The sequence below is a fragment of the Gorilla gorilla genome, chromosome 3 (genome assembly GCF_029281585.2).
Source record: "Gorilla gorilla gorilla isolate KB3781 chromosome 3, NHGRI_mGorGor1-v2.1_pri, whole genome shotgun sequence".
Lineage (NCBI taxonomy): Eukaryota > Metazoa > Chordata > Mammalia > Primates > Hominidae > Gorilla > Gorilla gorilla.
Genome location: NC_073227.2, coordinates 16,859,205 through 16,873,943, shown reverse-complemented (window position 1 = coordinate 16,873,943; position 14,739 = coordinate 16,859,205). Strand labels below are relative to the sequence as shown.

Sequence of the window (14,739 nt, the reverse complement as noted above, 5' to 3'; positions counted from 1 at the left end):
GGTAGACATGCATTTCAGTATATATAAATTTAGTAAAATTGAGCATAAAAGTTAAATGTTTAAAAGAATGATGCAGAAGCAATCAGCCTGTTGTTGGAAGGTAGGGACTGCAATAAAATTGCAGTTTCAATGCAATTTTATTCAACTTAATATAACCTCTACAACAATTCAGTGAGATGGAAATCTGGCATCAGGCATATATTTGAGGAATGGAATGGAAGAATAGAAATTGAACCAGATAAAACGCATCCTAGAAGTAACAGCAAATGCTTCAAGGAAGGCACTTACCAAAAGGCATACTATCACTTATTACATTTCATTAAGTGTGACAACCAGGGCTAAACCTGAATTAGAATATGTGCTTCTGGTATTTACCAGACTTTTCTGTATAAGGAATCCAGGCCAAACAAAATAACAGCCAAACTTTTGACATCTAATTGTAGTAAAAGCACAGGACATCCATCACTAGCTCTTCTAGTTAAACTTCCCACAAGAGAAGATGGGGAGTGGGGAACAGTTGCAAGAACAGGAGATAATACACAAAGCAATGACAACATAAAATCAAAATTGCTTAAAAGAATGTATGTTTCCTCTACGTCAGGGGGACGGTGTCCCTGAACAACACAGCCCATGTACTCACTTAAGGTGATGTGACACCTACTCACATCAATACATAGCAGAACTGCAAGTTGCATTGTCATGCGGTCCAACCCTGTGACATATGCACAAAGCTTTTCTCAAACATCTCTGAAAAGCAGTCATCACTCTGTTTAATCACTTCCAGTGACAGGGAACTCAGCACCCTACGGGACTGTTACTGTCCCTGAGGCCCATTAACTCAAAAGTCTAAAACACATTTTCACCACTCAGGGAGAGGTGGAAGTGATCACAGGGCTCTCCAAAGGGCTTGCCAACCCAACTGTGCCTCCTGTCTCTACCATTCCCAAATCCCCCCTTTCCCTGAGCAGGACTCAAAATTAGCACAGTGTTAATAAATCAGTGGTTTCAGAGTTAGAAGGGACCCTTAAAAAGCCAATACTGTGATATTCATACCACAGTTCTACAAAAGGAACCTCAAGAAGTGCTTGGGCCAAACTGGGAGGGAGAGTGCCCTGTTTCTCTTCCTCTTATTTCAACCTAGGAAGCTCCCACTTTAATTTGTTATATATAGAGGACCAAGGTAGTTTTTTAAAAGGAGGAGGAGAAAAAAAGGACCATTTACAGGTAAATAAACTGAGGTCTTAAAACTTGCTTAATGAAATCATATAGCTAATAGTTGCAGGGTTCAGACAACAACCTGGTCTCTTGGCTCCTTCTCTGGTGCTTTCTCTACCAGATAACATCTGACCATCTACAGGGCAAAATTCAAACTCTGCAATGATATACAAAGCCCTTTAAGATCTCCCCGTCCAATTTTTATGAGAGTCCCACATTCCAGTCTCACTCAAATGTTTATTGAACCAACTTATGTCAGACTGTTACCTACCTCCACAGCTTAGCGCATACTATTCTCTTAGCCTGAGATGTCCTTCTGCACTGGAACCAACTAATCCTCTTTCAAGATTTGTTTTAGGCATCATCGCCTCTATAAAGCGTTTTCCGGTCCTCAGGTAGAACTGACCACATTCTTTTTGTGCCCTACACAACACCTGCAAGGCTTTATGGCACTTGTTTTGTGTCTATGTCCGTCTACTCCACCACTGCTTCTACATCATATTACTCTAACACGAGGCTGGTCAGAAGGTAGGTGCTTCATAGAGGGTCATCAATAGGGCGAGTGTATTCATCTGGTCCAATCCCCTTTCTAATGTTTAAGTATCCTCTGCTAACTGTCATTAATGCATGCATGCATGCATACATTCATTCAAAAATATCTGAGTGTCTATACAGAGCCAAGTGTATGCCAAGCAGAGAAGGATTTACTGTGAAATTAATGAGGCTTAAGCTTTAGGGTCCCTCTCTTCAATCTTCCAAAGCTCTGAATCTTTCTTGGTGATTTTTATTTCTTGAAGAGGGCAGACAGAACTATATAAGCTTTAGGCCCCACAAAACCTAGATACCTCCTTGGTGTCACGAACACAAAAGGGAACAAGACAAACAGCTCTCCCCTCATGGAGTTTTCTGTTTAATGGGAAAGACAGCCATTTGTTCATTCACTCATTCAACAAACATTTACTAAGCAATGCTATGAGTCATGCATTCTGAGATGAAAACAACACTGTCCCTGCCCTTAAGGAAAAGGTTCCTGTTCCCAGGGAGATGAAGGGACACCTGCTCTGATCAGGGAACAGAAAGTAGTTGAGGTGACTGTAACACTGTGTTTGCGAAAGATTACCCTAAACCCGTCTCAAGAGGAACTGAGTCCTACTTACTGTAGAGACAAAGGGAAGAAAGAGTTCAGCTGAATACGGTTTTTAATCTCAACTGGGGGTGGGAGGCAGACAAGTAAATAGAACAGGCAAATATGGTGTGATCAGTGCTGCAACACGAAGCGAAGGACTGTCAGGAGGTTTCCCCTGAGTGCAAGTCTGTAGTGACGGCGAACTCATGATCTCACAAAGCCACCCATGCACTTTCCAGATAGAGATTTCTGAGGATCTCCTTTCTTGTCCCCCAGTCCCTGCCGCCGCAGGAGAAATCTGTTCCCCAATATGCGTCCCCCTTCCTCAAAATAAGGCTGTTCCTTCCCCAAAAAGCTGTAGGGTCTCTGAGGCCAACTCTTCTGTCCCCCTTAGGGCCACCCGCTTCACACAATGCTTACGGGACGGGGTCTGGTTTGGGGCCCGGGGTCCCTGTCGCAGGACTGCCCCCTCCTCAACCCGCCGTTTCCATAGCAACCAGCTCACCACTTCGCGGGCCCGGCTGGAGAAGTCGCCCTTGGGCCGGGGGCTCCGGCGGAACAGCTCATCCCGGCTGCCATCGACCCCGCCGCCCACCGCCACTCCCAGCGCCTTGTTCCGCGTCTTCACGGTCTTGACGCTGGCCCGGAATAGCAGCGTGATGTCCACCGCCATAGTGACCCGCACCCGCAGCCCCACACTAGGCCCGCCCACGTAAGCGGCCGGCGACCGCGGCGCGACCCCGGCCGCTGGAGGACTGGTCCTGCCCCACACGCCTCCCCCCCGGCAACGGCGACGCGAGAAGAAAGGTTCCGGCCTGCGCCCTGCTACCGCGGCGGGAGGAAAAAGGTTCCGGCCTCAGCCGGCGCACCTGGCGGAGGAGGAACCTCGCGACGTGCTTTCGGGCACCGGTTTCTCCCAGCAAAACTTGAAGGGTTTAGCTGCGCGGAGAGCTCAGCGAGCTTTTCTGTGTCTGTTTGGGGCGTGTGGGCTCCGGGAGCGTGAGGACCGGGAAGCTGGGAGGCTCCTTCCCTTCTGGCGTCTCCCTCACTGAGACCGGGCGATTTGGTTGCGGGGGACGTGGAGACGAGCGACCCTTGACCTTTGACTGAAAGAACTCACGTTGAGCAGGATAGAGGCACGTGGACGGTGACCCTCGGGATGCAATAAATGCTGAGACAGATCAGGTGTGCAAGGCACAGAGCTAGAGACCAGAGGCCTTTCTTCTCCAACCTTCAGTCACCTCTTTGTAAAGTGAAGCCAGCATCCTCCTCGGGGTTTACTGTGAAAATTAAGTGAGCTGACGCGTGCTGTGTTTTGATGTTGCTTGGCTCCTAGTAAGTGGCCAATAAATGGTAGTAATCGTTAATAATGTTATTATTATAATCACTTTTATTTGTGGTAAAGGAAGAGGCTTTAGAGAAAAGGCGTCACCTGTGCAGAGATTTGAAGGATGAATAGGAAGTTTAGATGGAGACAAGGGTGAAAGAGTGGCCCTAATGCCGCTGGATTCTCTTCATCCTTCATGCATAGTTTTTAATTGTACCGTCTTGAGCCATGGCTATTAAAATTGACAGCTCAATCAATGAGTTTCTTCTGCATTTTAGGTTCATGTTCTGTTTTGTGTTGTTTTTTGAGACGGGGGTCTATGTTGCCTAGGCTGGATTGCAGTGGCTAGTCAGAGGCGCCATCCTAGCTCACTACAGACTGGAACGCCAGGGCTCAAACGATCCTCCCGGACTCAGCCTCCTGAGTAGCTGGGACTATAGGCACGTGCAACCGTGCCTGGCCTATGGTTCAGTTTTAATTCAAAATCTCATTGATTTTTTCAAGATTTCTTTTTTCATAAAGAGGAAGCACAAGTAGAATATGTATTAAAACAGCGGTTTTAATGGTCATCAAGATAAAATTTTCACAATACTAAGACGTCATTTGCCTTTTCGCTCTGATTTTCTTATGAGTTGCATACAGTTGAGTTTGCTAGAGACTGTGATATTGCAACGGAGTAAATGCAGAACAGCTGTTTTCTATTAAGCCAGACTCCAAAAGACTTTCAAAAACATCGTTTTTGTTTTGATTTCTCATATAGTAAATGTCGATAATGTCAATATAAACAAAAATTGTTTAGAGCCCTTAATAATTTTTAAGTGTGCAAAAGAGTTGAGACCAAAAGTTTGAGAACCACTGTGTTAAAAAAATAAAGTTTATCAGAAATAGATGTCAAGAAAGTATATATTTACCAGAAAGGAGGAAGGAAAAGATTTTTTTTTTTCTTTGAGGCGGAGTCTTGCTCTGTCGCCCAGGCTGGAGCAAGCTCCGCCTCCCGGGTTCACGCCATTCTCCTGCCTCAGTCTCCCGAGTAGCTGGGACTACAGGCGCCCACCGCCACGCCTGGCTAACTCTTTTGCATTTTTATTAGAGATGGGGTTTCACCGTGTTAGCCAGGATGGTCTCGATCTCCTGACCTCGTGATCCGCCTGCCTCAGCCTCCCAAAATGCTGGGATTACAGGCGTGAGCCACCGCGCCCGGCCAGGAAAAGATTATTTAAACCCAAACTGTAGCCACTTCTTGCAGTTTAAGAAAAATAAATTTCCATACAGCTTTCTTCCACCTACTGAGGAAAAGAGAAAGAAATTACAAAATCTCTGCCAATGATTCTATCTTGCATAAATGGCCTTTTGTTTAATCCAGACATTAATCAGTTTTTGGCCATGCAAAGTTAAGCCTGGGGTAGAGTAGAAGGAAAGAGAGATTGCCCTGCATAATAAAGTGAGGGGGATTGAACTGGGGGGAAGAAAAGAGAAGCCAGAACCCAGGGAGGGGGCTGGGAAAGTACAAAGTAGGTAACTGGGAAGGATCTTTGAGTGGGAGGGAGGCTGAACTACACCAAGCCTTCAGTGAGTGGTGCCTTGTGTAAACCGTGTGTTTGGTGCAGTTGGATATTTTGGGTAGAAGGGTAGGGACAAAGATCTAAGTTTTCTGTCTGGATTTGCAAGAGCAGAGAAGATTGTGGTGGATATAAGACCCAAGTGAGCTCAAAACATCAGGCTGTAAATCCACAAGTGACCACAAGTACATAAAATTCCTAAATAAGTCACAAAGATCTTGAGGAGGCTGCTGAACTTTCCACAGACCATGGGATATGGGGTTGTGCTTTTTACATTTTGTGTTTACTCTTTAATTTCAAAGAGCAAAGTGACTTCAGTTGACAGTTGACTAATATTAAGCCCCATAAAGCTGAGAGGGGATGTGGGTTAAAAGGATGAGCAGAAATGTTGTGAGAGTATACTACTGCAACTCCAGGGCTCAAACGATCCTCCCGGCTCAGCCTCCTGAGTATCTGGGACTATAGGCCTGTGCCACCATGCCTGGCCTGTTGGATGTAGTACACAACTGCCCAGTTGGATGTAGTACACAAATTTTGTTTTCTTTATGCATTCAGCAAACATTGAGTGGGCCAGACACTGTTCTGAAAAATACGCAGTCGACTCTTGAACAGCCCAGGCTTGAACTGCATGCGGCCGCTAATACTCGGACTTTCTTCTGCCTTTGCCACCCCTAAGACAGCAAGACCCACCCGTCCTGCTCCTTAGCCTACTCGATGTGATGATGGTGAGTATGAAGACCTTTACTTTATGATGATCCACTTCCATTTAATGGATAGTAAATATATTTTCTCTTCCTGTGGTTTTCTTAATACCATTTTCTTTTCTCTAGCTTACTTTATTGAAAGAATACAGTATCTAATACATATGACATACAAAATATGTGTTAACGGACTGTTTATGTTATTGATAGGGATTCTGGTCAACAGTAGGCTATTATTAGTTAAGATATTAGGGAGTCAGAAGTTATACACAAATTTCCAACTGTGAGGGGTGGAGGAGTCATCAAGGATCAACTGTATTGGCACCCCTAAATATAGCTCACTACAGCAGCAACACCTATGCAAGGAGACTAGATGTAGGCTGCCAGTGAAAACCAACGTGTCATTTCTGGGCAGCAAATTTAAGAGCTAATGTATGATTCACGATGCTCTTTTCCCTCTGCTATGACAACCCTTAATGTTCCAATGTTCCATCAGCCTGAGTCCTTAAGTAAAGATGACATGGAGCATAGCCAACCAAGGACATTGTATTAGTCAGAGTTCTCTAGAGGGACAGAACTAATAGGATAGATGTATATATAAAGGGGAGCTTATTAAGGAGTATTGACTCACATGATCACAACGTGAGGTCCCACAATAGGCCATCTGCAAGCTGAGGAGCAAGGAGAGACAGTCCAAGTCCCAAAGCTGAAGAACTTGGAGTCTGATGTTCCAGGGCAGGAAGCATCCAGCACGGGAGAAAGATGTAGGCCAGAAGACTAAGCCAGTCTAGTCTTTCCATGTTCTTCTGCCTGCTTTTCTTCTGGCCATGCTGGCAGCTGATTAGATTGTACCCACCTAGATTGAGAGTGGGTCTGCCTTTCCCAGTTCACTGACTCAAACGTTAATCTCCTTTGGCAACACCCTCACAGACACAATACTTTGCAGGAACAATACTTTGCATCCTTCAGTTAAGTTGACACTCAATATTAACCATCACAGACATGTACTAAGATTGAGAATTGTCCACAGATTTGTGGGTGTTTGTTAACTGCAGCATAATTAGCCTGTCCTGATTGATGACAACCCATATCTAGGTATCTACCAAAACAAGAATATTAGATGTATTCTCCACTCACCATCGTAACAGTATTATTCCTCAGTGAATGAAGCATGGAGAGGAAAGAACAGTTGTGCCTAAACCTAACCCATGGAAAAGACCAGGCTGGCAGGGTCAGAGTGGCAGAAACCTTGGAAGACTGTGACCATGGCAGGGTAGAATTTATAACGCAAGAGGAAAGACCTTCAAAAACATATACCTTCACATTAGGAAGTAAACTCAATGAAATTCATTGAAAACCATTTCTCCCCCCTCAGGGACTCTGGAAAGGACCCTGACTCTAGGGGTGAGAAGCTCAAAGAAGAAACTTTTGTTCCCAAGAGGGAACCTAGATAAAGAATTCAGGGTGGATTTCTCCTGTTTTTTTTTTCTTTTTTCTTTCTTTCTTTCTTTTTTTTTTATTTTTTTATTTTTGAGATGGAGTTTTGCTCTTGTTGCCCAGGCTAGAGTGCAATGGCGTGATCTCAGCTCACTGCAACCTCCACCTCCTGGGTTCAAGCAGTTCTCCTTCTTCAGCCTCCCAAGTAGCTAGGATTACAGACGTCCTCCACCATGCCCAGCTAATTTTTTGGGGGGTGTGTATTTTTAGTAGAGATGGGGTTTCACCATGTTGGCCAGGCTGGCCTCGAACTCCTGACCTCAGGTAATCCACCCACCTCGGCCTCCCAAAGTGCTGGAATTACAGGCATGAGCCACTGATCTCGGCCCAAGGTGGGTTTCTTCCAGCAGCTCCCCCAGAAGTTTAGCTTTGAAACAGATGTGCAAAAAAAAGCGAGGGAAAGGCAGGAAGCAAACAGGAGGTTGTTGTGGTCCAGCCCTTTGAGGTGTGGCCTTTGTCCCCCCACCGCCCATTGAAGTAATATGGTTTGGCTGTGACTCCACCCAAATCTCATCTCAAATTGTGATCAGAATTGTATCCCCATGTGTCAGGAGAGGGACCTGGTGGGAGGTGATTGGATCATGGGGGCAGTTTCCTCCATGCTGTTCTCATGATAGTGAGTGAGTTCTCATGAAATTTGATGGTTTCATAAGGGGCTCTTCCTCCTTCACTCTCTCTTTCCTGCTGCTGTGTGAAGAAGGTGCCTGCTTCCCCTTTGCCTTCTGCCATGATTATAAGTTTCCTGGGGCCTCCCCAGCCATGCAGAACTGTGAGTCAATTAAGCCTCTTTCCTTTATAAATTACCCAGTCTCAGGTAGTATTTTTATAGCAGTGTGAAAATGGACTCATACACAGAGAGTACCTAAAGGAGGGGCTGCCACCACCTCATTCCTACCTGATTCTTGTTCTAGATCCTGAGCCCGTTGCCCTACCCTACTGGCTTGTTTCATCCTACTTTCTGTCTCCTCCCACCCTGTAATGAGCTAAATGTTGGCCCCCCAAAAGATATGTCCACATCCTGATCCCTAGAACCCATGAATCTGACCTTACTAGGAAAAGAAGTCTTTCCAGATATAGTTAAAGACCTTGAAATGAAGAAATGATTTTGGATTATCCTGGTGACCCCTAAATCCAATAGTAAATATCTTTAAAAGAGGCACACAGAATGGAAGGCCATGTGAAGACAGAGGCAGATACTGGAGAGATACAGCCACAGGCCCATGAATGCTGATGGCTACCAGAAACCAGAGGAAGCAAGGAAGTATTCTCCCCTAGAGTCTCTGAAGGGAGCGTGGCCCTGCCAGCATCTTGATTTTGGACTTTTGTCCTCCAGGACTGTAAGAAACAAATTTCTGTTAAATCACAAAGCTTGTGGTCATTTGTCACTGCAACCATAGGAAATTAACGTGTACCCTAACTCTTTTCCCTGCCCATCCTTCCTCCATTACCTATTCTCTACTTCCTGGGTGTGGCCCTCAGCCCCTGTTTGGGTTCTCAGCTCTGCAGGTAAGCCGCCTTCAGCTTCACTGGGTCTGTACCTTTCTTGTGGTTGATAAGTCCTGCGGCTGCCTAGCCTGGTGCTCTTCTTTCCTTCCCCATCTCTTCTTTGATCTCCCCTTGGAGAGTCACAACTGACCAGGCCCCCTGTCCCACAAGGAAAACTAGAGGCCAGAATGAACTGGATCTAGCCAAAAGGCACACCAAAGTGGGCTCTTTTCATCAAATGTGCAGCAGAAAGGGTGTCCATGCAACAGATATTTCACTCTCCCTGTGTGACTCAGAGAAGGCAGACATACTCAACTCTTGTTTCCAACTTCTCTATTTAGGAGCTATTTGAATGCAAAAAATAGGTGAGAGCTTGTGTGACAGTTCTGGCAGTGGCTGTGGCATCTGGAGTGTCTGCACCCAAAGAGTTGCCCTTCTCAGTCTAGAAAGACCATTCTGCCAGACGCGGTGGCTCACGCCTGTAATCCCAGCACTTTGGGAGGCCAAGGCGGGTGGATCACCAGAGGTCAGGCATTCAAGACCAGTCTGGCCAACATCGCGAGATCCCGTCTCTACTAAAAATACAAAAATTAGCGGGCAGGCATGGTGATGCACGCCTGTAGTCCCAGTTACTCAGGAGGCTGAGCCATGTCACTTGAACCTGGGAAGCAGAGGTTGCAGTTGAGCCGAGATCATGCTATTGCACTCCATCCTGGGTGACACGCAAGACTCTGTCTCAAAAATGAATAAAAGAAAGCCAATTCTATTATGAGCAGTTCAAGTAAGTGCAGAGAGAGGAAGGGGACAGTTGCCCACATAGCCAAGTCAGTCCCAGGGATAGTGAACAACAAGTTGCCTCCAGAACTTCAAGATTAGGAGCCACTGGATAATGAGAGTCAGCACAGGGACAAAACAGGTGCCAAGATGTTAAGGATTCTTCTTTTGTCATCCTGAGTCCATGTGACTAAATTTCAAGAGGGCAGGTTAGAAAGAGCAAAGTTGATGGGGCATTACCTGTGGTTTGAACTTCTACCTGTCATATTTCAGGCAATCACCATGAGGAACTTGACTTAGGAAATTAAGGAAGACGTGTCCTTTTGTTGATTTTCACATGGGAAGACAAGGGTGTGTGTGTGTGTGTGTGTGTGTGTATGGGTGTGTGGTGAGACACAAGGGTTGAAAACTAACTGGTTCCCAGTTTGTGGTGTTTCCTGCCATCAGCAATAGCCTTGGGGATGACTCCCACTCCTCCCTTCTAGCCCCCAAGAAGACTACAATTGTCTCTTGCTCCAAGTTAGTCTTCAGGAATACAAAGCCCAGCAAGTGCAGGGGGGCTCAGTGTGATGTGCACACAGTGTGGCACAGCCCAAGAGTCCGGCTTTGGAGGCAGCGATCTCTCAGAACTAAGACCACCCTGAATTAAGACCACCCTGTCAGCATCCCCTTACTCTGACCATGCAGCATGGTCTTTGGGCTCCACAAATATCCTTGAAGCCAAGAGTCACAATTTGGGTGGGAATCGCAAGCCCAGCCAGCAGGCAAAGATGGAGGCCAGAGGGCAGCTGAGCATCCATTGTCACTGGTGTCCACTCCCAGAGCTACTTGGAGGTGGGCACTAGTGAACAAAAGCCTTCAGAAGAGAGAAGGGGACATCACTGCCCTGGTAGCCCCCATCCTGTCTTTGGCATGTGGGCCTCTGCACACTGTAAGCCTAGACCAGCCTCAACTATATCACACATTGGCTTTTTTCCTCCCTGGACAATGGTAGCCTGGAGTATTGTAATACCCATGGAATTTTTATAGGGTACCTAAGGGATATTTATCAGATCTCTGAGTTCTTTCCAGAAGTCCAGGAAGTAGTTAACAGAGGATAACTAATAGGAAACAAAAACACAACACCACTACAACCTGAGATTCAGAAATGGAAAGACTTGGGTTTGAATTCGGCTACCCTACTCACTAGCTGTGTGACTCTGGCAAGTTACTTCACCTCTCTGAGCCTGTGTCTGAAAAATGCAGACAAACCCTATTAACTGCTCCTGATTTCTGTGAGTAGGGATTTCTTTTTCACACCTCTCCAATGGAAGCAGCCTTAGTCATCTGGTTTTGGGGCAACATCGGCCAGTCTGCATTTTTCAGTTGGTTGAAGCGATCTACCAGTTGGGGACGTTTGCTCTTTTGCCTTCACCCTTTAACCTGAGCCAGTGGGAGGCAGTGACCTGGCTGAGGACTGTGTCCTGCAGACTCATACATTACCTCAGAGGGAAGCTAAAAAACAGAATGCTGCCAGAACTCTCTCTTTCTGCCTCTCTCTTCCTCATCATCATTATCATCTCCTCAAGTCAGTTTTCTCTGCTTCTCTGTTCCTACAGCTGAACACCAGCCCCACTCAAATCCTACATTTATTAATATATGAGATACCCGTTGATATGGTTTGGCTGTGTCCTCATTCAGATCTCAACTTGAATTGTATCTCCCAGAATTCCCACATGTTGTGGGATGGACCTAGGAGGAGGTAATTGAATCATAGGGGCTGGTCTTTCCTGTGCTATTCTCATGATAGTGAATAAGTCTCATGAGATCTAATGGGTTTATCAGGGGTTTCCACTTTTGCTTCTTCCTCATTTTCTCTTGCTGCTGCCATGTAAGAAGTCCTTTTCACCTCCCGCCATGATTCTGAGGCCTCCCCAGCCATGTGGAACTGTAAGTCCAATTAAACCTCTTTTTCTTCCCAGTCTTGGGTATGTCTTTATCAGCAGCATGAAAACAGACTAATACAGTAAATCGGGATCAGTAGAGTGGGGCATTGCTGAAAAGATACCCGAAAATTTGGAAGTGACTTTGGAACTGGGTAACAGGCAGAGATTGGAACAGTTTGAAGGGCTCAGAAGAAGACAGGAAAATTTGGGTAAGTTTGGAACTCCCTAGAGATTTGTTGAATGGCTTTGCCCAAAATGCTGATAGTGATATGGACAATAAAATCCAGGCTGAGGTGGCCTCAGATGGAGATGAGAAACTCATTGGGAATTTAAGCAAAGTTGATTCTTGCTATGTCTTAGCAAAGAGACTGGTGGCATTTTGTTACTGCCCTGAAGATTTGTGGAACTTTGGACTTGAGAGAGATGATTTAGGGTATCTGGTGGAAGAAATTTCTAAGCAGCAAAGCATTCAAGATGTGACTTGGGTGCTGTTAAAGGCATTCAGTTTTATAAGGGAAGCAGAGCATAAAACTTTAGAAAATTTGCAGCCTGACTATGCGATAGAAAAGAAAACCCATTTTCTGGGGAGAAATTCAAGCTGGCTGCAGAAATTTGCATAAGTAGTGAGAAGCCCAATGTTAATCCCCAAGACCATGGGGAAAATGTCTCCAGGCCATGTCAGAGACCTTCATGGCAGCCCCTCCCATCACAGGCCTGGAGGCCCAAGAAGAAAAAGTGGTTTTGTGGGCTGGGCCCAGGATCCCCATGCTTTGTGCAGCTTAAGGGCTTGGTAGCCTGCACCCCAACCTCTCCAGCCATGGCTGAAAGGGACCAACATATAGCTCAGGCTGTGGCTTCAGAGGGTCGAAGCCCCAAGCCTTGGCAGCTTCCATGTGGTGTTGAGCCTGCGGGTGCACAGAAGTCAAGAACTGAGGTTTGGGAACCTCCACGTAGATTTCAGAAGATGTATGGAAATGCCTGAATGCCCAGGCAAAAGTTTTCTGCAGGATGGCAGCCCTCATGGAGAACCTCTGCTATGGCAGTGCAGAAGGGAAATGTGGGGTTGGAGTCCCCACACAGAGTCCCTATTGGGGCACTGCCTAGTGGAGCTGTGAGAATAGGGCCACTGTTCTCCAGCTCCCAGAATGATTGATCCACCGACAGCTTGCACCAGGCACCTGGAAAAGCCACAGACACTCAATGCCAGCCCAGAGAAAGCAGCTGCAAAGCCACAGGGGCAGAGCTGCCTAAGACTGTGGGAACCCACCTCTTGCATTGGTGTGACTTGGATGTGAGACCTGGAGTCAAAGGACATCATTTTAGAGCTTTAAAATTTGACTGTCCGCTGGATTTCGGACTTGCATGGGCCCTGTAACCCCTTTGTTTTGGCCAATTTCTCCCATTTGGAATGGCCGTATTTACCCAATACTTGTATCCCCATTGTATTCAGGAAGTAACTAGCTTGTTTTTGATTTCACAGGCTCATAGGTGGAAGGGACTTGTCTTGTCCTAGATGAGACTTTGGACTGTGGACTTTTGTGTTAATGCTGAAATGAGTTAAGGCTTTGAGGAACTGTTGGGAAGGCATGATTGGTTTTGAAATGTGAGAACATGAGATTTGGAGGGGCCAGGGGCAGAATGATGTGGTTTGGCTATGTCCCCATTCAAATCTCAACTTGTATCTCCCAAAATTCCCACGTATTGTGTGAGGGACCTAAGAGGAGGTGATTGAATCATGGGGCCGGTCTTTCCCATGCTATTCTCATGATAGTGAATAAGTCTCACGAGATCTGATGGGTTTATCAGGGGTTTCCACTTTTGCTTTTTCCTCATTTTCTCTTGCTGCCACCATGTAAGAAGTGCCTTTTGCCTCCCGCCATGATTCTGAGGCCTCCCCAACCATGTGGAACTGTAAGTCCAATTAAACCTCTTTCTCTTCCTAGTCTCGGGCATTTCTTTATCAGCAGCGTGAAAACGCACTAATACACCCCCAGTCACAGAAAGGGTCTAACTTGATGTATCAGTCCCAAGTCCCAAGCTGGCCCAGTTTGAGACAGACCTTCCCCTGGTCCAGTCAGCTAGGCTTTAGCATCTGAGTCATATGGGACCAACGTGACTGTCAGGATACATACACTCTCTGGCTGGGGATTTGTGGGGAGGAGATATGTTAATATTCTATTGCTGCTATGACAAATGATCACATTGTGGCTTAACCAATTTGAATTTGTTATCCTACAGTTATAGAGGTCAACAGTCTAATGTGGGTTTCACTGGGCTAAAATCAAGGAGCTGGCATGGCTGTGTTCCATTCTGGAGACTCTGGCGGAGAATCCATTTATTTGCCTTCCCCAGCTCCTAGATGCTGCCCACGTTCTTTGGTTCACGGCCCCACCCTCCTTCTCCGAAGCCAGGTATGATGGGTGGAGATCTCACATCGCATCACTCTGACACTGACTGTCCTGCCTCCCTCTTCCACATTTAAGGACCCCTGTCATGACACTGGGCCCACCCAGATAGTCCAAGATAAGCCCCCTATCTGAAGGCTAGCTGATCAACATCACAAATTCCATCTGCAACCTCAGTGCCCCTTGCCAAGTGACATACATATTCACACATTCAGCGATTAGGACTTGGACATTTTTGGGGGGCTGTTATTCAGTTTACCACAATGAGGTAGCTCCAGTAAAAAGATGGGGTGATTATGAGCTGGGCAGACACCACTTTTGTGTCTTCCTGGAAGACAGACCCACTTACTCTTTTCCATTTCTCAAACAATGTTTGTAGGCCTGCTCTGGTAATACTCCAAGGGTCTACAGAAATTAAGAAAACAGAACCTTTTCCCTTTGAGGATTTAACCTAGTAGGAGACACACCAATATCCAAACACAAAGCAATGTTCTTCTGAAATCTTCTAGTCCTTTCTACCTCTTTTAAGGTACTTATCCCACTCTGCTCACCTCATTTTAGAGGCGTCAACTCACAACAATGTGATCAACAGTCACCAAAGTTCAAGTCCTCTCTCTCCCCTCCTTCTCCTGGCCTCCAGGTTGGGAAGTTTGGTGCAACTTCTTCCCAGGGCTGACTTTGTCCACCCCAGGAGTTTCATAAAGCACCTCATAAAAACCCATTTA

At 46.1% G+C, this 14,739-nt stretch overlaps 1 protein-coding gene and 1 long non-coding RNA gene across 5 annotated transcripts in view; one reads left to right on the top strand and one right to left on the bottom strand.

Annotated features, from left to right (window-relative positions):
* Positions 1 to 3,327, bottom strand: part of STX18 (syntaxin 18) — a 122,315-nt gene extending 118,988 nt beyond the window's left edge. Inside the window, exon 1 of one of the 3 annotated variants that reach the window (XM_019025372.4) lies at positions 3,211 to 3,327. Coding sequence is in view for 2 of the 3 variants with exons in the window: in XM_004038377.5 (XP_004038425.2) it covers positions 2,847 to 3,014 (168 nt within the window). In the remaining variant the exon portion in view is untranslated. Of the gene's footprint in view, positions 1 to 2,846 lie in introns of all 3 variants that reach the window. The other 2 variants (XM_004038377.5, XM_019025375.4) reach the window with 2 other exon arrangements.
* Positions 3,328 to 3,520: 193 nt separating this feature from the next.
* Positions 3,521 to 13,551, top strand: LOC101133249 (uncharacterized). 2 transcript variants are annotated; one of them, XR_010133326.1, is made up of 3 exons: positions 3,521 to 3,676; positions 5,783 to 5,952; positions 11,283 to 13,551. It is a non-coding gene; the product is annotated as an uncharacterized lncRNA (long non-coding RNA). The 2 variants fall into 2 exon arrangements; XR_010133325.1 differs by having other exon boundaries at positions 5,783 to 13,551.
* The last annotated feature ends 1,188 nt before the right edge of the window (positions 13,552 to 14,739 follow it).